General features: G+C 42.3%; 1 protein-coding gene across 2 annotated transcripts in view; it reads left to right on the plus strand.

Annotated features, from left to right (window-relative positions):
- Positions 1-26316, plus strand: part of DHX57 (DExH-box helicase 57) — a 387132-nt gene that overhangs the window by 185709 nt on the left and 175107 nt on the right. For both annotated transcript variants that reach the window (XM_085612312.1, XM_085612311.1), the window contains 4 exons: positions 4026-4147; positions 6524-6719; positions 17237-17361; positions 19024-19157. In XM_085612312.1, coding sequence (XP_085468438.1) covers positions 4026-4147; positions 6524-6719; positions 17237-17361; positions 19024-19157 — 577 coding nt within the window. The remainder of the gene's footprint in view (positions 1-4025; positions 4148-6523; positions 6720-17236; positions 17362-19023; positions 19158-26316) is intronic.

Here is a 26316-nt window from a genome sequence, read left to right on the forward strand (position 1 = left end):
CCACTCTATCACAAGGATGATGTCATCAGTGATGTCATGAGTGATGCCACTGACCATGTCATGAGTGATGTAATATGTGACGTCATGAGCAGAGGATTGCGGGCGCGCGAGTTATAGTTATCTCAACTAACTATAACGGGGGAATTTCATTGGTTTTTTACGAGTGAAATATCCACCTAACTATAACATGTGTGAAACCTATGGTTTTTTAAGTGAATATATATATATATATATATATTCGCTTAAAAAACCATAGGTTTCACACATGTTATAGTTAGCTGGACATTTCACTCGTAAAAAACCAATGAAATTCCCCCGTTATAGTTAGTGCAGGCAACTATAACTCACGCGACCACAATCCTCTGCTGATGACGTCAGATATTACATCACTGTATTTAGACACTTATTTACCCATGTCTTCTTCCATTAATCTTTAGCTATACATATATTACAAATATTTATTTTTCATAAAGACACATATGTCATCAGTGATGTAATATCTGACGTCATCAGCAGAGGATTGCGGTCGCGTGAGTTATAGTTGCCTGCACTAACTATAACGGGGGAATTTCATTGGTTTTTTACGAGTGAAATGTCCAGCTAACTATAACATGTGTGAAACCTATGGTTTTTTAAGTGAATTTGCAAGGATTTTTAAATGCTAATTCGTAACTATAACGTGTGTGAAACCTATGGTTTTTTCAGTGAATTTGTACGTTTTTTTTAAATGCTAAGTTATGTATTTATTTATTTTATTTTTTTTCAGGTTTTTCACCGTGCGCGCACATCTCGATTTAAAAAAAAAAAAAAAAGTTTTTTTCGCCCTTGGGGGTCAGGAACTGTCCACTCTGCCCCCTTTTCACGTTCTCCACCTTTTTTTTCACCCCCTCAGACTGCGAGAGACAAAATGGCGGCCGACACTTCCTGGTTTCGACCGATTCGAATGTTTACCGACATCTAACAACCAATCAGAATTGCGCTCGTGCACGGCAGGGTGCGCGCACAGTGCGCGCACGGTGCGCGCGTATAGATATTGATATGCTTTTAAATGCTATTTTCTCAGGAAATACTGAACAGATTTACACCAGACCTGCAAAAGGCACTTCCTTGACCTTATGGCTACCTCTCTGCCAAATTTCACGTAATTCTGTTCAGCCGTTCGGGCTGTAGCTGCGACTAAAGGCCCTATGGAAACATGAATGGGGAAAGCGCGTTTTGGGACCCCCCTTTTTCTCGGCCCCCGCTTGACGAATCACCCCGAGACTTTCAGGGTAGGAGCTGAACGGAGCGCCCCATTAGTTTTGAAAATTTCGCGAGGATTCGTCAACCGGCGCCAAAGTTATTCAAAATAGAATTTTGAGATTTCCTATGGAAACTAGGTTGTAACTATAACTATCTACTGGCGGCCGCCAGTAGATAATATATATATATATATATATATATATATATATATATAATATTTATTTACCTTATTGTTCTTCTTCCCATATTACTTGTGTTTTTTACCATATTTCTGATCTGGCTATATCTATATACATATTTGGACTCTAGAACTGGATACAAAACTGCAGGCGAGGCCTTACTGGCAGTAGCTACAGGGATAGAAAAGCCACCCCTTTTTGCTGTTTATTCTCTCTGTTGCCAAGTCACCATTCTATTTGCATTTCCAACAATCTTTCTATATTGTTAATTATGTGTTGCCCCAGAAGGCATAAGAACGTAATATAGAAAAACTCAAATTTCACAACAAATCTTCGTATTTTAAACATTTTGGTGCTTGTTTAGTCACTGGTCAGAGTTTTCTTAGGTTAGTGGGTGAGAGAAACTAGCATCATATTGTTGGAGTTGTGCAAAAGTCCTGTAGCCATCAGCTTTCCAAGGAAGAAATCTTAGGAGATGTGAAGCCCAATCTTTATAGTTACATATGTGATTTAACAGTGGTGCCTTTGATTTGGATGTGTTTTGCATATGCCTTGCACTCTTTTCCAGGACAGATGCTGGGGATTCTTTTATACATGTAATTTGCCTTCCAGACTAACTGGTAGTGTTGTATGGATTTTAGCATTCTCTCAGTGCTACTTAAATCATACCTCTAGGGGTAATTTCTGCAAGCATGCATTCATGTTATTGGCTTCATGGGCCAAAAGGGTATACCTTAGGGATTGTACCACAAGGAATTGTGAACCTTCAGGTTTGTGAACCTCCAGATGTTTCATTATGTTGTCTAGGTTTTGTGGGCCTGTGTTCCCTATATGGCTTAGGATTTACTGTTGAACCTAATCTAGATTTATATTATGTTCATTATTCCCTCAACCCATTGTTGCATCTTGGTGCAGTGGGCATTGACAATAGATAAAGTCAGTATGACTCAAGATGACTTTGACCCAAATCCCACAATGCCCCTCAACCTATCTCCCACCTTCAGGTTCTTTTTTCCATTATCAGCTACAAAAACGGATGCAGGACCAGGATTGAAAGACATTGCAGGACTTTGACAGACACTGATGATTCAGTCCTTCTCAAACTTAAAAAATAACAAGACAGTGCCATTATCAGGAGAAGAAGACTGCAGAATTTAGACATCTCGAGTATTATGGACTTTGAGAATGTTTGGCCGTTCAGATCGTAAAGAATGACCCTGATTCGAAAACTTAATTTGTTTCTGTGCTTTCTTTTAGGGTTGCCTAGGATGTTTATTCTTGCCATGCAGTGCCTGATGCTAGTTACAGCGATATTCTATTGCAAGCACACAGGCCTTTTTAGCTGTAACCATGTAGGAGATTGCTTACTGGCACTCCCTTGTAAAGGTTCATTCAGTCTCATTGACTGGAGTCACTCGAGAGGTTGATGTCTGGGACTTTTATGAAGGTTGTCTGTTGTGTGTATGTGAATGTATGATTTACAGATGGGCTTGTAAGCATCGGGGCACATTGGAACCTGGGAGCCTGCAAACAAAGGAAAATGCACATTTAATAAGTGGCAGTCAGAGCAGGTCTCACTGCGGACATTCTGTAGAAGAGCCTGTGTAGTCTGTTTACCAATAATGCCAGAATGACTTTCCAGGGAGGAGCCTTTAAAGTTTTGAATAAGGCAAGCTATGTAGTTTGTATGGCTAGCCTGCCTTAACCATCATTGGGATATAAGTACTGGACTTCTAAGCCAGAACTTCGTTCACCATTGTCAACTCCAAACGTATCTTTTACTGTGTCATACTAAATCTGAGTTTTTTATCCTCTCTACCTCCTGGAACCGTCCCTGACTGCTTGCTACCCGGTCAGAGTCAAGCACCTAAAGGGGAGTAAATCAGCTATCCAATTTGAAGTATACCAGTGGCCCTGGGACACCAATGTCCCTATAAGGTAGTTGTGCACACAGAATACTGCACAATTATCGAGCATGGATTTTATTCACTGATACCATAACACTTGTGAAGGCTACAGGGCTCTACAGACATTAATCTATTCTAACGCCCGCGGCCTACCGGCTACAGATTTTAGAACAATCGTATTGTCTTCCAGACCACGATCGTTGATTTTAAACTATTGATATATTTCTTTTGGATCATGTACATGCCACTATAATGAATTAACTACTCCTACATGTTTCTTGCACAATATGATTTTTTCAGAATGTTTTATATTGTCAAGATTTTAATTAACCATACAATAAAATGTTACTACTACTACCGCACAATTGCCTCATATTTGCCCAGTCCCCCCCACCTAAACAATGGTTCCCTCATACCCAAACATCACCCTGCTAGGGGTAATCCCTGACTGTTTTATGACACAAAGAAAAGTCCTCACAGTAGGGTCAAATATCTGGAGTTGGTTCTGCAACGTTTTGATCCCAGGTCCTGCTGGTGTCACTCATAAACTTTTATTGCCATGTTCATTGTTTTGTAATCATTGTTTTAAAAGCAAAGCATAAGATTGCAGGTAGAGTTGTTTCCCTTCTGTATTTGAAGATATACACATAATAATGTACTTTGTCTAATGGGGTTGCATTGCTGATTATTATTTTAGGGTTCTCGAAGTTACCAATCAATGTGGGAAGAGAGAAGGAATCTTCCTGCTTGGCAGATGAGAGAAATCATTCTTGACTTGTTGACCAAGCACCAAGTTCTCGTTGTGAGTGGAATGACAGGGTAAGAGGTCTTTAATTATGACTTCAACCTAGCACTAGGTTGATGTGGGGGTAAGCCACATAACATGATAATGATTTATTAACATTTCCAAAATGTTTTCTGTCTATTTCTTTCCAAGTACATTTTCTCTCTGCAACCAAGAAAATCCCAAAATGCTAAACAAAATGTTAAGAGGCATAACCTAATATGGTATTGGAGAGAGAGCTGTGCATGCAAAGGAGCTCATTTCCACTTCCTGAAAGAAGTTGAATCGTGGTTCCTAAGTGCCTCACTTTGGGTAATGGTGGTAATGCTGTGATCAGCAAATCACACACTTAGAACAAAGAGAAATTTATTAGTCTTTCGGTGAACAATTTAAAGCCACAGAATGTTGCTGATGTACTAGGCTGTAGCTAGAACTCCCATGTTAGAATGTTATGCATGCCAACCTCCTCAGGGTTGATTGACACCACACACTAAAGACGGATATTTTTAGCCTGTTCTGAATGCATTACCTAAGCTCTGGTTAGTTTCAGCGATGTGCTGCTTAAACTTTCCATTATACACTAGACTGTAGTTAGGCTAGTCATTTAAATGCAGAAACCCCTTTTCACAGATTGATGCAAACCCTACCAGAGGTTGGAAACCAGCACAATCATTTTTATGAACTGATCACTGGGAAAACCTGGCAACATAAGAAAGAACATTTTTGCGATACCTGTATTCTTATTTGGTTTGCACACTGGGGTAAGTACAGATGTAGTTTGCAACAAGCTTATTTTTTGCCATTTGGGGGTAGAGGTAATAATCATCAACAATGACATGGGTTGACATCTGAGATTAGAAGGACCTTTGCCAAAAGAAGAGCTGGAGCTGAGCTCTTAGAATTCAAAAAGGATAGGCTTAAGAAAGGAGAAAAGAGCCGGCTCAGTTTGTCTGTGATTGTTCATAGTATACCATAAATAAATAAATAACCTCTGCTTCGAGAGATACAAGAAGCTGGCCTTTGAGTCTCACCTCTCAGTTTTGAGTGAAAGATAAATGAAGACCAGACATCATGCCTAGTTAGCTGCAGAGCACATGCACGCTATTGGCATGGGACCCATGCCAATTCTTGAAGCTGTCAGCAATTGTAAGCACCAGTACCCAGTAATTTCTGGAGTTTGTTTGGCTTTAACAAGCAGCCTAAGTGTGCTGCTCATTTGAAGACATGCAATTGTTCTCTAACACATGTTTTTATGTGATATATTGCACTTATGTCTGAGATAATGTCAGTCCCTTGCTGTATCTGCCTCTCATGATGCAACAGTATGGCTTATTGTGGATGTCTTCTTTGGAGGTGCAGACTGAGAAGTGTGTTTTTTAAGAATATTGTACTCTTCGGAAAGTGTGCACTGCATCTTACAGTGTCCAACTGTGTGAAGAATTGGATCATACAACATGCATAAGTAGTGGTGGGGTGGTGAGTTCTAGGGGGACTCTCAGCCAACACCGTAGTGAGTGAGGGGAGGAGACTGGAACATTTCTTTCCTCCCTATACTCTGCTGGCATCTTTATGGTGATGGACCGCAAAAGGAGGGTGTGTTGCTGCACTCCCCTGGGATCCTGCTATCTGGCCTCTTATTACTGTTGCAGACTTCCCAGTTGACCTTGGTGCCAGGATGCAGGTGCAAGTTAAGTACATCATTTGACTACAAACACGGAGGCCATATTGGAACTACTTAATACCCTTTCTACTTCGACCTTATGCTACCTATCAATCCTATCACTGATGGAAAGACAACTCAAGAAGGAGAAGCTGAGCAAGACCGTTGCTGAACCGAAAGGGAGGAGGGCACACCAGTGTAACCCAAATTTGCCAGGTCTGTTTATTCTTGGTCTTGCTCTGGCACCCTTTCCACAAATGTGCAAATACCCAGAGTTAGAAGAGAGGGGTTGGAATCGAGGGCCCACCTTTCAGCAGTCAGAAAATGGAGACCCATCCCCCATATTAGGAGAATCATTTATTTTTCTTAGACTTTCTTTTGTGCAAAGATTACATTTTAATACTTACCTTTTATGTTTGGCAATACTGTCAATCTTTTTATCTTCGGTTTTTGTTTTGACCCTTAATTTCACATACAAATATTTTCTGCGTTGCATCATCTGATCACTTTTTAACATTTACAATATAAAAAAGGTGTGCATTTTATTTTTATTATGTTTTTTAGCACCTTTATAAGATTCTTGTATAACCCAAAGTAAAGTGATCCAGAGCACCAAATATCATCTCTGGTGACACCACTAGTAGATGGCTATGTTTCCTAAGGATGGCCCAGCTTCATGTCACTGTGTAACCTGCCGCTTCATAATTAAAATGTATATTTTTCTAACCTGTTATCATTTTTTTTCACTTAGGTGTGGAAAAACAACACAGATCCCGCAATTTATTTTGGATGCTTCCCTACAAGGTCCTCCAGATCAAGTGGCCAACATCATCTGTACTCAGCCTCGCAGGATTTCTGCCATTACTGTAGCCGAGCGTGTTGCCAAGGAGAGAGCTGAACGGGTCGGACTTACTGTAGGATACCAAATTCGACTGGAAACCGTGAAGGTCGGTGTATTTTGTCTCAAATATTGCAGTATTTGCCTTTTATTTTTCTCCTCCATATTTGTCTTTTAAAGTTTTGTTCTATTTCTCTGTGTTATTGGCACTTCATCATCGGTGTCATGCTCTAACTTAGAGAACTTTAAACTTCTTCTCAGTATTAATTTCCCTTTTCTTTTCATGTCCTATTCTTACTTACTGCTCACTTCAGATCCTGCAAAACATCTGTCTGCTCCAAAGACAATAGGGAAAACTCTGTTTCCACTTCTTGGTGTGTCTCACTTTTGCTTCTTTCATTCGTGCAGCTCCCATAAAGCAGCCATGTTTTACTTCAGACAGTGAACAGCCCTTGCAGAATATGACCCCTTATTGCATGTCAGAATCATAGTTCTCATAGCCAAACAGACAGAGGCGTCTAATAATTGGCATAAATGCAAAAAAAATAACATTGTCTAAAAATGTCAAAACTCTCCGAGCACCACCTATACACCCCAAATAATTAATCTGCCATATTCAGAGTAATGAGTTTTTGATTATTTTGAGAGTTGCAGTGTGTAGAGCGTTGCCTCTTATGATGTTGGATTCTCTTACATTTGCAGCCAATGCATTTTTAAAGTGTGATATATTTATATGGCTCTGTCAATGTAACTAAGTTGTACGAAACACTTTCACTTTTTTTTTATTTTCAAAAACAAAATCCCAAAGTGTGATTTTATTTTTTAATTTAATAAGTATAAAAAAGCAATGATCTTATTGTCATGGGAATTTTCTCACATTGTGCGGGGGTCATTGAAATGTTTTTGCTTTCACCTACCTCCACATTTTGGATTGCGGGAAGCAAAAGTAAAAACTTGCAATTTTTTTTGTCCACTCTTAATAGGGTGGGTGGATAGACAAATGGCAAAATCTTTACTCTGAGGCCGGTGGAGGTGTATGTCAGCCGTAGAGACAAAGTGGTCTACATACACCACTGGCATACTGAAGCTCCACTTGTCACTAAATGAGGCGAGCGGACCTCTAGTAAAGCGTAAAGGGTAACTCAATTGCTGTTACGATGGGGTACCCTTTCTGCCGCACTCTAAATCAGGCCCTCGGTCTTTGTAGGATTGATTTTCAAGTACAGTAGTTATCTTCGTTGGCGATCTGGCTCTTCGTCTCTCCTTTTCTGGTATTCCATTGCTCTGATATTTTCCCAGTAGGTTGTAGGATAAAGACTTGCTTTCAGTGCAGCTTGGGCTCTAGTGACTAAACCACGCCCCCTGGACCCCATTCTAGTTGAGGCCTCCAGAAGTGTGTGGCTGGTTGGAACATTTATCGCAGGGCTGATTTTAGTTTCTAATATGGCCCTGGCTATCCTGGTTTGCGTGAGGTGTAGTCTGGATCTGTATTTAAAGATGTCTTTAGTCAATGACACTTAAAAATAAATACAGTTTAGAGTTGTTCGCTTATTGGCAGATAGCACTATCATGTTCCCTAAGGAGCACTCCCAATGGTTCCATCTAAAAAATAAACATCAAGAGAATGAGAATAGAACCCTGAGTAAATCCAGATGATACAGGTGCTGATGGGGATCTGGAGGACTCCATCTGTGCAAATTGATTTCTTCAAGAATGGTGTGAGGTAAACTAATTCAAAACAATATAAGTAGTGTCCATGAGTCACAATGGAGCATCAAGTATCACCTGGTAATTAATTGTGTCAAAGGCCTCAGACAAGTCCAGCCACACTAAGAGATATGGATGGCCATTATTAGTGATTGATAGATAGTCATCAGCTACCTGGATGGTGGCAGGCTCTATGCTTCAGCCAGAGCAAAACCCAGGTAGGTGTGTTTGGCAGATGTTGTGGAGATTGGCATGCTTTTGAAGATGGTTAACTTCTAGTCTTTCAATAGTGTTTTCAAGGAAGGGAAGACATGTCGTGGAGCGATATTTACATAACTCATCTGGTTAACTTTTGGGTTTTTGGAGCAGAGAGGTGGCTTCGTCAATCTTCAAGAATAACTGTAAGATGGCTGGGAGTAGAGAGGTGTGAGAGCCTTAGGAGGCAATAATTTAATGAGTGATGGTGAAATTAGGTCACTGATATTGGGGGTTGGTATAACAATGCCATAGGTTGTTAGTTTAGGAGAGGGTAGTAAAGGACTGTGTTTTCAGTGGTTTGAAGTACTACGAAAGAAGTATATATGAGTTTTACAGCATGAGAGGTTGAACTGGCAATGGGTAGTCTTGACAAATTTATTAATGAAATATAAATTTATTTCAGTTGATTTCTGTACTGGACGTGGGGTGCATAAAAGGTATTGGAAGAAGAGTCTGAAATAGTTTTTGACAGTTTTGAATAACGCCTAGCTTTCATTGTTCACCTTGAGCTGCTTGAGATAATGATTCGCTTTGGTGGTTGCAGTTTTTTTTGTTTTGTTTGGCACCTGTTTTTTGGGGGGATGCAAATCTCCTAAAAATAATAATATCAAGCTTAAATACTACTTTTAGTTTATAATGAGTCTAATCTGGAGGCAATTAGATTCACTCTAGAAGCAAGTAAACCATCTGTACAATGGCACCAATTGATATTAACTACCTACACTATACAGCAGGACATACAGTATAATCTAAGTGGGTATGTTAGACATACATGTTCTTACCCGTTTTAGATTCAGCCAATTTTAAGAATAGGGGGGTGAACTCAATGTAGACCAGAGTTTTTATTTATGCAATTTTTAGACAATTAATGTTTTACTAATGCAACTGCTTGTTTTTTAAAAAGTACACTTAATATCAAAGATTATTTTGATTTAAATGTCACGTGGGCATGTGTTTTTGAAACTCTGTGATGAACTTAAATCCGTGAGGCATTGATCTGATCGCGATTATTTTTTTAATATTAATTGCTTTTGCTGTTTGTTTACAAATAATATTTTTATGCACGATATTGTGCTTTTAATTGTTGTCTGCTTTTGTGATTTTACATGCATAAAATCGAATAAAGCTTGTTCTGATTCTGAGTCATATTTATAGATATTGGTAAGTAGATGTCTGATAATTAAGAATATTACAATTTTAAAATGCTATTTCTATGCAACTACATGGTAGTAAATAACACCTACATTATTTAAAACTATACCAATATTAAATATATATACTTAATTGAAGTGCTTGCTATACCAGATTGAATCACTGACTGGCAAATAAGGAGGACTGAGTTTAATTCGGATTAAATGTAAGTGGGGACTAACTCATAAAAATTTATTCTAACACTCCTATTGATATATAAATCAATACACAGTAAGCCTATTGATAAAAGTTTTTAAAATAATATTGGTCAAAGTATCAGGATTCACTTCTCTAATTTAAATCTATATTATAAATACATTTTAGCATAGTGAACAATGGAGGCAAGCATTTTCAGAGATTGAATATTGGAATGTACCAGTGAAAGAATTTGACACAGACTGCATGGCTAAAACCTCAGTTTTGAAGTCACCAGTGTTTCATAATACTTGTTTTTGGTTGTAAAAAAATTCAACAGAGGATTATTCTATATATAAACTTGAAAGTGAATGTAAAGCAATGAATTCGCTTTTGAATGTCTTTTGAGCTTGGAACAGAGTAATTGTGTGAATTATTAAAGATGAGTGAAGGTGTCCCTAATAGACTTACCTCCCTCGTGCAGTCTTTGCCTTTCCCGGTTTCTCCAGTACGAGGACGAACGGCGGTTGGGGGAGTGGCACGAGGCTAAGAACGCCGCAGCAACCACGAACTGCATCCCCCAGGTGCCCCAACAACCACCGGTGCACCGCTGACGACGCCACCTGCGCCCGGAGGCGCTACTTAACAGCGGAGCGCCGAGTGCCTTCTGTGTCCCTAATAGACTTACCTCCCTGGCGCAGTCTTTGCCTTTCCCGGTGTCTCCAATACGAGGACAAACGGCGGTTGGGGGAGTGGCGCGAGGCTAAGAACGCCGCAGCAACCACGAACTGCATCCCCCAGGTGCCCCAGCAACCACCGGCGCACCGCTGACGACGCCACCTGCGCCCGGAGGCGCTACTTAACAGTGGAGCGCCGAGTGCCTTCTGTGTCCCTAATAGACTTACCTCCCTGGCGCAGTCTTTGCCTTTCCCGGTGTCTCCAGTACGAGGACGAACGGCGGTTGGGGGAGTGGCGCGAGGCTAAGAACGCCGCAGCAACCACAAACTGCATCCCCCAGGTGCCCCAGCAACCACCGGCGCACCGCTGACGACGCCACCTGCGCCCGGAGGCGCTACTTAACAGCGGAGCGCCGAGTGCCTTCTGTGTCCCTAATAGACTTACCTCCCTGGCGCAGTCTTTGCCTTTCCCGGTGTCTCCAGTACGAGGACGAACGGCGTTTGGGGTAGTGGCGCGAGGCTAAGAACGCCGCAGCAACCACGAACTGCATCCCCCAGGTGCCCCAGCAACCACCGGCGCACCGCTGACGACGCCACCTGCGCCCGGAGGCGCTACTTAACAGTGGAACGCCTCCCGACCCGCGGGACGCGCGCGGGCATTGCCGAGCTAAGCCCGGGCAAAGGGCGGGCCGTCTGTGGCCGTCCGAGGACGGAGGAGGTCGGGTCGGGCTTACCCACTTACATCGTGTCTGGAGAGTCCTGGACTATACTCACCGACTACGGAGATCAGATAAGATATTTGGGTGCCTCTTATTGACAAATTATTGCAGGACCTTGTGACTATTTGGGGGGCCCCATATGATTGTGTGATTGTTATCGATTTACATTTCTCTGGGGGTTCCTCGTAATATGGCTTCATCTACTGGTAATTTTAAAGGGGGGGCTGGAACATTGGACGCGTTCTTAAAAAGGCCCGAAACTGCGCTGGCTAAAGAGATAGAGTTGGTGAAAAGGAGGTTATCTCTTGAGCCATCTAATGCTAATATTAACACATCGACTATTCCATTACCTACTATTCATTTGGGGAACCTTTCGGCACCTATGGCAACTTTACCAAACCAAGATTCTTCTAATGCATTAAATGCCTCATGTTCTCTTGCTCCCAGCCTAATGCCTCCACCCCCCAATATATGCACTAGACAGGCCCGGGCTGAGCCTGTCACTAGAGCTAAAGAGCCACCTAGGAAGCGGAAGGCTGATAGTGCTATTAAGGGTAGTAAACCACATGCAAAACAAGCAAGGAAAAGCAAACTCATTGTCTGTGAGAGTGCTCCGGTTATAAGACAGCTTTGGAAAATCAGGTACTAAATCATCAGGGCTCTCTGACGAATATTGATTTGGCAGCCATTCGCTCTGATTGTGTTCCTACACATCCACCGCTAGTCACATCGCTAGTCCCAAGTTTGAATAGTGATGTACAAATCCTTAGGGAACAGATAGCAGTGCAGGAAAAGATCGTACCACCCAACTCAGTCATTACAAGAAATACTATTTCTGGTCGTGGAGGCTCTACGGACAACACTAATGTTACTCACCCTTCCTTTCACAAACACACCAAATTTCAAATTCCACCTTAGGCGTGCCCATACACGATTATTTTGGCCAACGTCCCTAAAACATCAGATGGTTTAGAGGAACATTGGACATCACTTAAAAACAAAGCATTACATCATTTGAATTTAAAAACTGTGTTGGGCAATAACCTGTTTAATAATTTCAAGATGGTTCGAAGGGTGGATTGGGTGGGTGACACTAAGAAGAACATGGGTGGAGACTGTGTTGTTGTCAACTTTGCATCTCCCCAATTGGTTGATCATATCCTATGACAGGCAGGCTCATTGAGGATACACCAAGATCGTATCAACATTCTGCCCCTAGGGTATTTTTACCCCCCGCGCCCCACTGCCTTTTTTTTAGAGGGAGCAATTTTGCCCCATGTCATGACACTTATGCCAGACCTATCGAAGTAAGCAATAGATTTGAGGCATTGAGCTCTTTAGACTGTAATGACTGACTGGCTCATGGTCAAGACCAGGGTTTGAGTGGACTTCTCTTGAAAAATTTCTCTGCAGGAAACTCACTATCTGGTAGAGGCCGAGCAGGTGTAATATCCCCAGACCAAAGTGAAGTGGTTCAGATGAGTGTACCTGTAAATACTAATTGTTATGTGCAAGAGGTTTCGCACCAAGGGGACCAAGTCGATGGAGACTTGCAGGAGGTCCTAATATGTGGTTCCCAAGACAAAGATAGGGATGATGTTAACGTTTATTCGTCGTTAGTCTCCTGGAATGTGGCAGGTCTTGGAAACAAAGTCGTGTCATCCGATTGGTCAAAGTTCTTGGAAAACAGGGATATCATATTACTGCAGGAAACCTGGTCTACCGTTTTAGATTATAGACCCGGTTATCTTAGCTTTTATGTTCCAGCCGTCCCTAGCCTCCATGGAAGAGCTAAGGGGGGACTATTAACATGGATCAAACAGGACACTGGGTATTCTTTGACCCAATTGGACTCGAAAAGTAAGGATATCCTACTTATTCAAGTCCAGCGTCCTGGGTTAAAGGATCTTTTTGTTTTTAATATATATGCCAGAGGGTTACCGGGGGGTAAATCTTCGGACACTGTGGAAGAGTTGGACCAGTTACTTGATGTATATAGCCAAGAGGGTGATGTAATAGTAGCAGGTGATTTTAATTGCTGCTTTGAACCTCTGGACACTAATGATAGCGATCTTACTTTAGAAGAGGATCGTATTTGGAATATTCCCCACTTGACACTCCTGCCAATTAAAAAGTGGACCGAGGCTGTACTCCATCTTAAGGCACTTTGCATTGGCCATGAATTACGTGCAATAAATGGTAGATCAGCCTCAGATTGACATGGGGCCTCCACTTATAATAATGGACTTCGTAAAAGTCGTATTGATTATATCCTCACTAATAAAGAACATTGGGTTAGTATTAAGGACATGATAGTGGTGGAAAGGGTGGAGAGTGATCATGATCCCCTACTTCTAACATTTAAGTTATTTAACACTAACCGTCAGGAGGCTCCTACTAGGAAGGTGGAAATTGTTCCATCTAATGATCTAAGGCGTGTCAAATGGGAAAACTGTCCAATGAATGAGAGGCAGATTTTAACCATTAGGGACCTAATCACTAAGGCCACAAATGATTTACAGAATTGTATTGCTCAGAAGGATGACTTGGGCAAAGCTAATATTATCCATACTCATCTCTTTAACCGACTTAGTGTCTACTTTTTAAAACAGACCCATGCCAAACCAAATAGGCCTGCCAGAAAGGAGGATCAATGGTATGGGAAATCATGTAGGGTTGCATATCAGGCCTTGTCAGGAGCGGTTAAAATTAAGGACATAGCTGGTATAAGGAAAGCTCGTGAATCCTATAAAAAAGCTCAATATGAGGCCAAACGAGCATGGGACCAGGACTACTGGAATGATCTCCATATAGCCAGCAAAGAAAGATCTATGTGTTCCTTTTGGGACCTGGTCCGGTGGGGTAGGGGGATCAAATAGAGAAGAACCAGTTAATTCTGTACCACCCAATTTGTGGGTCTCGCACTTTGAGTCTCAGTTTGCCTCAACAGATGCTTTTGAGGGGAGCTGTACATCAATTTTTTCTGTGACCACAGACACATCTTCCCTGGTTTTCGATTTAAACGAGGTGCGAAAGGTACTGAATTCTATCCCCAGAGGCAGAGCCCCAGGTCTAGACTCGGTTCCGGCTGATCTGTTTATGTATGACAAGGAACTGTGGGCACCTTACATTTTATGTCTAGCCAATTGTTTATCAAATGGCTCACCCATACCATATAGCTGGAAGGGCGCTCAAATTATTCCAATTTTTAAAAAAGGAGAGCGCTCTGATCCAGGCAATTATAGGCCTATTAGCCTGATCGACTGTATTCAGAAGGTGGTGGCTAGGCTCGTCCTATTAAGAATCCAAGGATGGATTGAGGAGGAGGAAGTTTTATCACCACTACAGGCAGGGTTCCATAGCCACACGAGTACCATAGACCAGGTATTTAGGTTTTTGCTAATTTATTGGCGGGTGGTTCAGTTAGGAGATAGTATGTTATTTGCAGCCTTTGTTGATTTAAAATCAGCTTTTGATCTAGTTCCTAGAGCAAAAATGTGGTCTGTTTTTAAAGATCAAGGGATGCCTATTGATATTTTAAATTTTTTTATGAAATTACATGAGGATAATTTTGCCCAAGTCAGATGGAATCAATCAGGCAGTGTCACAGACAAATTCCCAATTGCCAGGGAAGTACGCCAAGGGTGCGTCTTAGCCCCGACTCTTTTTTCTTTTTACATCAACAGAGTGATCAACTATTTTAATAAAACCCCGACTGATGCCCCAAAGTTGGATGGTAGGCTGATCCCTCTGCTGATGTTTGCTGACGACACTCTACTAATCTCCAAGACTCAGCAGGGACTATAAAAAGCGATAGACGTGTTTGAAGTTTTCTGTAAGGACCATGGGCTCATTGTAAATGTTACCAAAACAAAATTTATGGTCCTGCACAAACCCAAACACGTCAGAGGGACCGTGCTGATGAATGGAGTCAAATTAGAGCAGACAAAGGTATTCTCATATTTGGGTATAACCCTCGCATCGAAACTGGAATGGAAACCGCATTTAGACCAGGTGGCATTAAAGCATGCACAGCTAACTGGTGTTTTAACAAAAGAGTTTCACCTGTCTCATACTAAACCTCTGATCCCAGCCTTTAAAATATATGATGCCAAGATAGGTACAGCAACTCTTTATGGGGCAGAATTGTGGGGGTATTCCAACCTTACTCAGTTGTCTAGGGCTCAGAATAAGTTTTTGCGTGTAATCACCGGCCTCCCGACATCAACTCCTCTAATTCCCCTTTATTATGATCTGGGTGTTTTGCGTTTAGAGGACATAGCATGCTACAGACCAGTGGCTTACTGGAGGCGGCTATGGGTAACCCCCGAACTTTCTGAATATGCCCGGGCTTTTTTGGATATTAGGGGGGCCGACAAGGCACAAAAGATTTCGTGGTTCAGGGAGGTTAGGACACTATATCACGCTATGGGCCTAGCAAGACACTGGGAAGAACCCACTTTACACATTTTTCCCCCCAGAAAATTTTTAAAAGAACTATATTGGCGGGTGGTTTCAGAAAGAAGCTTTGGTTCAAGCATCGGCCCGTCTTTAACTTCGGATTTTTTGGCACTTAAAGACAGCCCCATGTTTGAAAAATATTGGGACTGCATTACAGCTGTGGAGGACAGAAAACGATATCATCAATTCAGGGTGGGCACTCTTCCAGTAAACTCTTTTGTCGCCAAATGGCGAAAGGGCCTAAACCCCGATTGTCCTTTTTGTCTAGCACAACTGGAAAACATTGTGCATATTTTATTTGTCTGCCCAGAGTATAAAACCCCAAGACGGGTCTGGCTCAAACCAATTTGTCTTCTTATGGGTTTTCGGTCAGGTATCGAGGCTTTGCGGTGTCTTAAAACAAACACATCCCAACCTGTGACTATTGCTGTTGCAAAATTCCTCCATTGGACTTGGATTATTCGTGCTTACAAATTACGACTCATTGGATAAAATTGGTAATTTTAATATTTTGATGGGATTTTCACAAATAAGATATTTATTTATTTATTTATAACCATTGCTGCTATTTATGCGACATTGGCTGTCTATGTTGAGATTTCTTGGTCCCCTCTTTTGCTTTTTGTACCCCTCTCTTTTTAAATTGTTTATAAAATTATGTTGTCTTTTATGATGTAAAAATCGAAATAAAGACTTGGAATCGAGTGAATGTGAGGTGTAGTTGTGTAAAAAGAAAATCTGTTTTTGAGTGGACTAGGATATATGCAGAATAGTTTTTTCTAAAATGAATATTGAATTACTAAATTAATATTCTTTTTTAGATTGGCACTAAATACATCTATTTGCAAAAGTATACAATGGTCTTTTATCTTGTACCTAAAAAAGACCTCAGTTTGAAATGCTAATTAAAAACAAAACAAATTTTGCACTGATCCCTGTTGCATACCAAGTATATTCTAAATACATTTATCTGTAAACGAAGGTCCTACTTTGTCTGTACCAAGTACAGGGTGTGGGCCTCCGCTGCGCCATGTATGCAATCCTATGCCCTGTGCACAGTAAGCAGCTGAGTGGGACAAGCCGGTCCCACCGTTGTAAACTGTGGACAGTGATTGTAAAGTTTTAGTATGCATACTTATTGCAGGGCCACCGGCATGTATCGCTATAATGAATCTGACATGGCCTTGAACCAGTCGTTTTAAAGCGGAATTGTTTATGGCCAAACACTGGGTTTGCCGTTCCTGGACACTTCATCTGTGGTGTCTTTAGTGATATTATGATGTCATGGCTGATGTCTAATGCGTTTCAGAGGGTGTTAAGCTTGTTTTTAGCCACCTTAAGTGGTGAATTTCAGGTACTTTGAGGTCTGTGGCATATGCTTGGAATGTATTCCTACAGATTTGCTACTTCGCCTTAAAACAGGTTACTTTTTAATTGCACTTATTTTATAAATGCTTTAATTTGTTTTTTTATTCTAGTCCATGGCCACCAGATTGTTATACTGTACCGCTGGAGTGCTTCTGAGAAGGCTTGAGGGAGACGCAGGCCTACAAGGGGTCACTCATGTGATTATTGATGAAGTGCACGAAAGAACCGAAGAAAGGTATATATTTACACCCAGTATACATAATCCAATCAGATTTCTTTATCTCATTGTTAATAAACCTATCACAATCCCCAAAAATATTTTTAAAAATACTGTAGAGACTATCTTATAAGCTACCACTAAAAAAAAACGATTCCAGGTGTAAAGTAACAATTATAAGACAAAAAGCTGACTCAAAGTGCACTGAAGAGTAATTGTTATTTGTACCAATTTGGTTCATTACTGAAGTGATAACATGCATTGTCTTCTACCCCAATCAACACCAGTTATTACAGACACCCTTCTGTCTCTCATTTTGAAACAACTTTAGCATTGAACTAAAAATTGCTGGTTAAAATCAGTCATTTATAGAAAACGTCCTAGCAGCATTTTTCATACATTTGGCAAATTAATCTTAATTGCTGGTGGAGGCCTGTAATACTCTGATTTAAGGCTTGTTAAAAAATCGGCGAATAAAATAGGCATTTGGAATTCCTTGAGCTAGTTTTAACGTTGTTGGTCTGCACCTCATTCTTACTTGATCCCAACTCTTCTATGTGTTTGTATTGTCTCCCCTACCCTATTGCTCCAACTCGTGTGTTGGCTTACACAGAGGTGTGTTTAGCAGCCCTATGAGGAAGCATGCCACACATTTTTGTCGGTGAGGGCAGTTTTGCAAACATTTCATTTTTGCCTGTCAATCCTTTAAAAAGAGCGACCCCTCAACACTCCTACTTCTCTTTGTGTGTTGTGTCTATTATAAAGGAGGTCGAAGTAGGAGATCCTCTCCTTCCCCTTAATTTTTGTGAGTGGCATTGTTAAAAAATGTGCCTGAATATGTGGTTTTAAAGAGAGGAGCTATTCTAGAATCTCTTTTATTGCTGCTGTGCTGATGTAATCGTTTTTTCTTCTCTGTACAGGCGAATTCAAATTATAAAAATATAATATACGTATAATATTCTATGATAGTGATTGGTGGAAATAAGAGTTAAACAAATTGAATAACGTTCCAGAAACAGCAATCAAAAGAGAATTTACTTGACTGCTGACCAGGGATCTCTCTGTTCTGCACTCATCCCTAGATTTTGTTTATTTATTTTTTATAAGATTACTTGTGTTTTTCATGTGTTTCTGGGAATTCCTTGTTTTAGTATAATTGCTGTTAAATTTCTAAAATTAGAAAAACAAAAGGAGAGGAAGGGTATTGTTACTTGGGGTACTCCTAGTCCCCTAGAACAAATTAAACAAACAAAAGAAGGAGTACACCCTCAAAGGTAATTTTGATGCTTCGGAGATGGAAATGTGCACTGAAAAGAAAGGCTTTTCCTATCTTGTAGAAGACCCCTCACTCACCAACCTGGTTGGTGACATGCTTCATCATCGGGGTCCCACCCGGACAACCGAGTGTCATCCGGGTGTCCGGATGACACTCGGTTGTCCGGGTGGGACCCCGATGATGAAGCATGTCACCAACCAGGTTGGTGAGTGAGGGGTCTTCTACAAGATAGGAAAAGCCTTTCTTTTCAGTGCACATTTCCATCTCCGAAGCATCAAAATTACCTTTGAGGGTGTACTCCTTCTTTTGTTTGTTTAAATTTCTAAAATTGACAGAGCGTATGTGCATATACCTTTGTTATTACTGTTACTTTAGACTGAGCAGTACTTTGTTTTTTATTGCAGTGACTTCCTGCTGTTGGTCTTGAAGGATGTAATGTTTCAGAGACCAGACGTGCGTGTTATACTTATGAGTGCTACACTGAATGCAGACCTCTTCTCACAATATTTCAAATCATGTCCAGTCATAAATATACCAGGTGAGTTCAGTAACTGTTTAACAAGCACCAGTGAAAAATAAAGTTTGAGATCTTATCTAATGAAGACATTTACTCAAGCTTAACTAAGAACAGGGACTTCTAAAACAGATGAAAGATGGGCAGCAGCATCACACACTTATTTACACATACAGAAATGGGCACGCCACATACAGGACTGTTAAGTTACAGGTGCAGTAGCACAAATTCCTTTCTTGAGCAAATCAGATATGGAGTACGGGCAGCAGCATTGTACGCCTCCTTACAGGAACAGCAAAGATACAGCACGTACAGAAAGGAACCTGCAGAAAACAAATGCAGACACTCACACTTTTTCTGTCTCTCACTTTTTCCTCCTCTCTGTCTTGCTTCCCGTCTCTTCTTTTTTTATTTCCAGTCTTTTCATTGTGAATCATGTTAAAGAGCATCGCACAACACCATTGTCCGTACTGCTGCAAGTTTGAATACATATACACAGAGAGGGTTTTGCCCATGTGACTGCGCTAGACCTGGTCTATATCCAAGTAGCCAAACAAGAAAAAATGGTAACTAGCAGGGATAGATTGAGCACAGAGATTACTTTGGACCTGCAACAAAACTAATTTGGGTGGGTTGGATGACTGAATCACAAACATTCTATACGCTACTTTAAACAGTGTCAGCACCACTTATCTCCGTTCTATTTACTCCAGGACATTCTTGTATTGTTAATGTTAAGACCAAAGCAGCAAAAATCCAAAGCAATTCTTGACACACATATCATCTAAGCCAAACATGCTAAATTGTTAGCATCGCATTGACAAAAATAGATTGTACACTGTGAAAAACACAAAGTAGTCTAATTTAGCAAAGAAATACAACTATTACTTGTCCTTATAAGGTCCCTACTGAGTATCCAGTTCAACTAGCACTAATGCGCCTTAAAAACATTGTTTTCAGTTTTCAAAATGTTCCTTCAAGTTAAGGGTGTAGTTATGGAGTGCAGCTTCGCTCTAGAAGTGGCAAATTTGTATATGTCCTGTGAGCACAAGTGATTTTTTGGGAGTGTTGCATATGGTCCTAGGATGATCAAAAATCACCAGGTTTAATGGGCGATTGATAAATAGCTTTTAGTTTGATTTGGATACCATTCCAGAAAGGAACAATTTGATCACATCTAAACAAGTAAAGAATGTCTCCCAGTGGCTTGATTGCAATGCCAGCACTTATGAGATTCAAGTATGCCTCCATTGAACATTTTACGAGACATTCACAGAGGATAAGTCGATTGCTTCATCTCTGTTTAATGGTGAATAGTTTTACCTCTATCCTTGCTGGGAAGAGTCTGACTCTGGCCCTTCCACCTTCCAGATCTAAACAATTGGTGGTTCCCTTCAGGGTCAATCAGGGCCCCTCCCTCTCTCCCACCCTTTTGTTATATAAAATTTCTCAAATAAATAAATATGTAAATATATGTTCGGTTGATATCTTATGCTGAGGAACCACAGTGGATCCTGCTCTTTAACTGGTGCGGTCTGAGCTTCGGGCCCCAGGCCTCTTACTGCCTTTGCGAACTGGATGAGTGGCAGTCAATGCGAGCAACATAAGGTATTGCTGTTTGACCTGGTCATCTTATGGATGTTCATCCTTCAGACAGATGGAATGGGTTCTTCTCCTTTATCTGCTACAGGGGTCCAAAGCTTTAGATTTCTGTTGGATAAGGAGCTCACGCTAACTAGTTCTTTCCTTCTTCCAGGAGATCAGAAAAATCTTGCGTCCAAAACTGTTGCTTTTAGGGGGTATGTGAATTATCTACGGGAATGTCTGTTACCTTGAGAAGCCACATGGTTCCATTCTCAAATTTCTGTTTTTGCAAATGTGGCATGTATTCTGGTTTACGGCGTCAGGAAATTTAATCAAGTTTCTAAAAGACTGCATTAGCTCCTGTAGCTTATGGGACCTATTTTAATGTTCTTTGGCAATAAAGCCTTTAATGACCAGCTCAGCTGTGCTTTTTCTATTTTTAGCCCACGCTTACGTTCTACCCATCTTAGTAAAAGGTTGTTTTCAATTCTGGACCCTTACATTTGGAACCAGTTCGCGAAATATACAATTAATGTTTCTAAGCATTAATTCTTTCGCAGGGCCTAGAAATCACATTAGTTGAGCTAAAATCATGTTTTGATTGTCCTTGGGCTGCCAGTCCTAGCCCCAAGATGCTTTTAGTGAACCTGCACTGACAAATGTCTTTCACATTTATTTGCTAACTCACTTATCTGTAATCAAAGTGGCTTTCAATATTTTTTGTCACTTAAGTCTGAAAGGGATTTTTAGATGATGATGAGTTTATGTCCTGACACCATTTTTCTGTTGTTTTCTGAATCTTAAAATTTGTGGAGAAATGTGGTCGTAGCTTGAGCTGCTGCCTATAGTACCTGGGAACCCAGGTTTGAATCCTGGCCTCCGTGCTATACTCAACATCATTTGATTCTGGGCAAATCACTCAATATCACTATGCCTTAATGTGTAAAATATAGCTTTGTTATCCCCACTTGATGTACACGATCTTGTAGATCGTCTTCCTAACCCTCACATAATGTGCAGTAGTCGGATGTTAAACAGATAGGTTTATGCTACATAAATTCCAATAAATACATTATGGGACTCATTTTTTGTAGATATTTCAGACTGCAAATCCTTTTTAGCTTAAGCCTACCTGACAGTATAATCTGTCTGGTCACAAAAGACCTATTGCGGGTTTACCAAGAACTTGCAGTGGGCTTAAAGCCCACCGACTGCTTACCATTGGTTAGCTTTATTGTCACTCTCATTTACATGCTTCTTATCCAATGGCTTTCCTTGTCTGTCCCCCTGGATCGTAGTCCCTTTCATAGCTGCCACAGTTTCAGATTGCTATGTGTGACATTTTCATAATTTCAGTGTAATTATGAGTGACATTTCAACGACTGAGTGACACTATCTCTGTCACCACTGACCAGAGTCACCCGACTGTCACCGTCACGGCCCAAGATCCTTCTGATGCAGATAGATAAAAAGTGTGCATTTGGACGTGGCGTTTCTTGAGACCAGCTTCGAGTAGACCCATAACTTGCCCCATTTCTCCTCTGAATTGTTTGCTCTGTTTCATTCCATGTTCTAAATTTGAATCACCTGGTATAATTTAGTGACAGTACTACATACAGTAACCAAACAACTGGTGGCCTTACTGGTAGTCTTTTAGTGGGATGTTTGTGACACGTAAAATAAAGGCATTTTTTGCTTCAAAAATTGTTATTCTCCTACCGGAATCAGAACTATTGGCATGTATGTTTCTGTTCGATGATCAGCGGATTGTGCAGTGTCGTCTTCTGTTAATTTTGCCCCCTTTGGCTCCTCTTATTACGCTAACTTAAATGTATTTGATGGACAAAATATATTTTCAAAACCTTGCAATGTATTGCAATCTGTTCTTTTACAATCTTTTCATTTCATTATCTCAACTGACCTTACTGCTGCAAAGAACCAGAAATGTAAGTAAGGGCACTCACTCATGAGAGGCCCCTGCACGGAGCGGGCGAGACCCAGCCTTATGAAACTGAACAGAACTCAACTTATTCTGCAGACAGTCCGTGACTGCAGAGCTCTGTAACTTTCACAATTACTTTAGGGGCTCCCGGCTGTGAAGTTACTTTATACAGGGAAATGCAGAGTAACCTCTCAGCTAAACTAACAGTTACAGGCTGAATGAAGACCTGCGTTTTATAAATAAATCAAATTGCATAGCCAAGTGATTAAAAATATCACACAGCACCAGAAACGGAAGGGCACTAACCTAGAATACTGACAGACACTTGGGTCGGGTGGCGAGTGGTAACTACTTTACTTACTTAACTCTGTTCTTGTTGATCAGATCTTCAGCCAGGCAGCCGCAGCGCTGGGTATCTATCATCCGCGATTGACTCGGCAGCAGACTCAGGCTGCCTCCAGGCACCCCCCCACAGCAATCATTTTCGGTTTTCCACCGGTGCCCGATTAGTTCAGGCAGCCTGTCTGAGTCCTCTCTTGGTGACCGCTGCAACCAGAGCGGACGGTCAGTGAGTGTGACGGCTGGTCACAGGTCATTGACTTCCTGCAACCTCCCGACCGGGATCATCAATATTGAATTGTCCGTGGGTGGCCTGGACCTGTGCAAGCACTAGTCACTGAGGACAGCTCCAGACAGTACCGGACCACTGCGAGGAGTGCCGGTTTGGAGAGGGGGCTTAATGATTGAGGCGCCACTACCCGCAAACCACTGAGCCGCTGGTCTTCATACTTCTGGACCATGGAGCACACTGTCTAGCAGGAGGCAGGCCGTCACGTTCCCTCACGGCGCCACAGCCAATGTATTCAAGCAGCCTGACAGTCTCGGGAGTCCAAGTAGCTATTTGGCATACTACCGGGCCGGCCGTGAGGTCAGGCTGTCTCGGAGCTGCGTCAAGTGACTCAGACCTGCGCAGGCAGCGCGGTGCTGCAGGAATCAAATTGAAAACAAATATAATACATTGTAGCACTGACAGTGCAGCCTTAGCTCTCAGCTGGCATTCTTGCCAAGGGCCACTGAGCGCCCCAAGCCTGGGGACGCAGCGCGTGCTGCCACACACAGGTTTGCCGGCTTCAGTGACAGCAAACCTTTCATGCAAATATGCGTGACAATGCATTTCAGTGCGGTAATGCGGAGCACCACACTGAAATGCGTTAATCTAACGCCTGATGGCCTGCCCAGATCCATGCAGCAAGAGAACACTCTCTGCAATTTAATATCAGTGGAGTACAGAACTTAAAAAAACAACCCTTATTATTACATCCTAGTGGCTGGGCGCAAGGTTTTGACAGCAAAAAGCATATATATCTGGACCTATGTGACCTGAATAACCTCTGCTTCCTTGTTGTAAGCGGGAATGGAAGTAAGGGCCATGTTTAACTTAGTGTATGCTTGCTCGATACTCCGGTACTGTAATATCTGATAGAGACTTCTAGCTGCAGATTCCTTACCTTCGTATTTTCCCCAAGTGTCTGGCTGGATCTAGAATTTTTTCTTGAGCGGTACCCCTGCTCACCGGTAAGTGGCGTTGGTCGGCTCTGCATGGTGTAGTCTGCGCCGGAAGTGACAAGCGCAATGCCTACATAGGCTCCACCCCGGCGCGCTGACATCAGTTCTTTTATCTGTGCGCCAGTCAGTGTTGATCCGCAGAGAGCTACCCTTTGAATCACTTTTTCACTCCGCTTCTTTTCTACTTTTGAAAGATTTTTTGAGAGTTTTCCTCCTGGTGTGGCAAGAATGTCATCTAGGAAGGCCAGCTTCAAGCCCTGCGGTACCTGTCACTGACCGATGTTGGTGACTGTTAGGTATACAGTCGGTGGTCAGCAATAGGCAAAATGGCGCTCTAAGGTCTATCACAAGTACAAATCAGTTATGACAGGTAATCTGGCACGGTGCATAAGGTAGGGAAAAACCACCAAATCCCCACGTGTGTGGCCAGCAGACCACTCTACTATATATACAAAACCTCTGCACATGTTTAAAAGTAGATACTTAAGGTTTCATAAAAGATCACAATGATGATTGTCTTTGTATTTTCAGATGTCTTTAATTCAAGATCTTAAGCCTTCTTAGCCAGAAGTTGGTTACTGGCCAGCACCTTGTTTGCGTATGGTGTCTCAAGCGTGACCACAACGTTAACACCGGCTGCACCATGAACCTGAATGCCTTGAGGGAGTAGTCCCTAAAGCTCCTGTCGGCTCAGCGTGCAACACCATGACGGTCTCGAACCCGGTTGGGAGGAAGGTCCCAGGATTGGTTGCGAAGTCTGAGATCTTCATTGTTTCCGAAGTCGTTAGGCCACTCGAACGTCCCACCGCAAAAAGTAGAGCAAGAAGTGTAAGAGGTCTTCAACTGCACCCCATCCGTCAAAATCAACCAACAAGACGAGGGAGCATCATCATTTGAGGCCTAGCTCCACGAATGAGCCAGATTCTGGGCTGACTCCGAGCCTCCCAGTGTTTCCAGGAGCTGGAGCGAACACCACTCAACTTGCACCTCATATTGAGTGTCCTGTTCCCTCTGGCGCTGCGGGTGTTTGGTGGGACCCCTACTGGTTTCGTTCCAGAGGCTAAGGTGCCCATCGGGCCCCTTGGATCCACGGATAAATCCGGACTGGCGCCGTTCATAACATCTTGACCTTCTCTGGCGCTGCTTTCAATGCCCCCAGCGCCCCCCAACAGCACCACCATTCTAATCTCCAACTCCTAATCAAGCCGGAGGGTCGGCACTCGACACCGGTGCCGACTGCTGACTGGGGCCTTCTTTCCAGGTTGGATCCTGAACCCTATTTCTATGGGTTGGAACTCGGGTAGGAGTGGGAGGGGTTGCTGGACCTTGAAGCATGCAAGCCCCTCAACCCAGACATGGACTGGTGTGAGGACCTGGCGGATGCCAGTGGAAATGATATTTCTCCAGATATTGGCATGGTCTCACCTCCTATCGTGGCAACGTAGGAGGGAGCCTCTTTCACCGTGGTGTTGAGGAGGGCGACTGAGGTCTTGGTCCTTAGCCTGTCCTCAGTGGCAGTCAAGACTAATGTCTTGACAGAAATGTTTCAACCGGGAGTGTACCCCTCAGTACCACTTCTCCCTTTCAATGAAGCCCTCACAGACAGACAGCCCAGTCTTGGTCCAAATCTGCACAGGGGTTCCTATGAACAGGACAGTTGCCCACTGTGCACCACTCCAGGGGATCCCAGCTTCCTCATCCAACACCCTAACCCGGAGAGCTTGGTGGTGCAAGTCTCAACCTCCCGTGTAAATCCTGGTGCATTCCCTCCCACCCCACTGGATAGGGAATTCAGGAGGCTGAATACCGTAGGAAAGCAAAATGTTTCTTCTGACATCTTGGCACTGTGATCGATTAACACTTTGTGCCTTTTGAACTGCTACTCCCACGCACTGTAGGATACGGTTGTTCAGGTGCTGCCAACAGTCCCAGTGGAGGCCCGAGCCGTACTCTCCCAAGCGAAGGATGCAGCCATGTACACTGTCAGATGTGGACTGAACACAGCCGTCTTGGTAGGCGGAGAGGTTTAATTGATAGAGGCCTTATGGTGCCAAGCGTGGCTGTGGACATCTGGCTTTTCACCGGATGTCC

The sequence above is a fragment of the Triturus cristatus genome, chromosome 6 (assembly GCF_964204655.1).
Source record: "Triturus cristatus chromosome 6, aTriCri1.1, whole genome shotgun sequence".
NCBI classification, from domain to species: domain Eukaryota; kingdom Metazoa; phylum Chordata; class Amphibia; order Caudata; family Salamandridae; genus Triturus; species Triturus cristatus.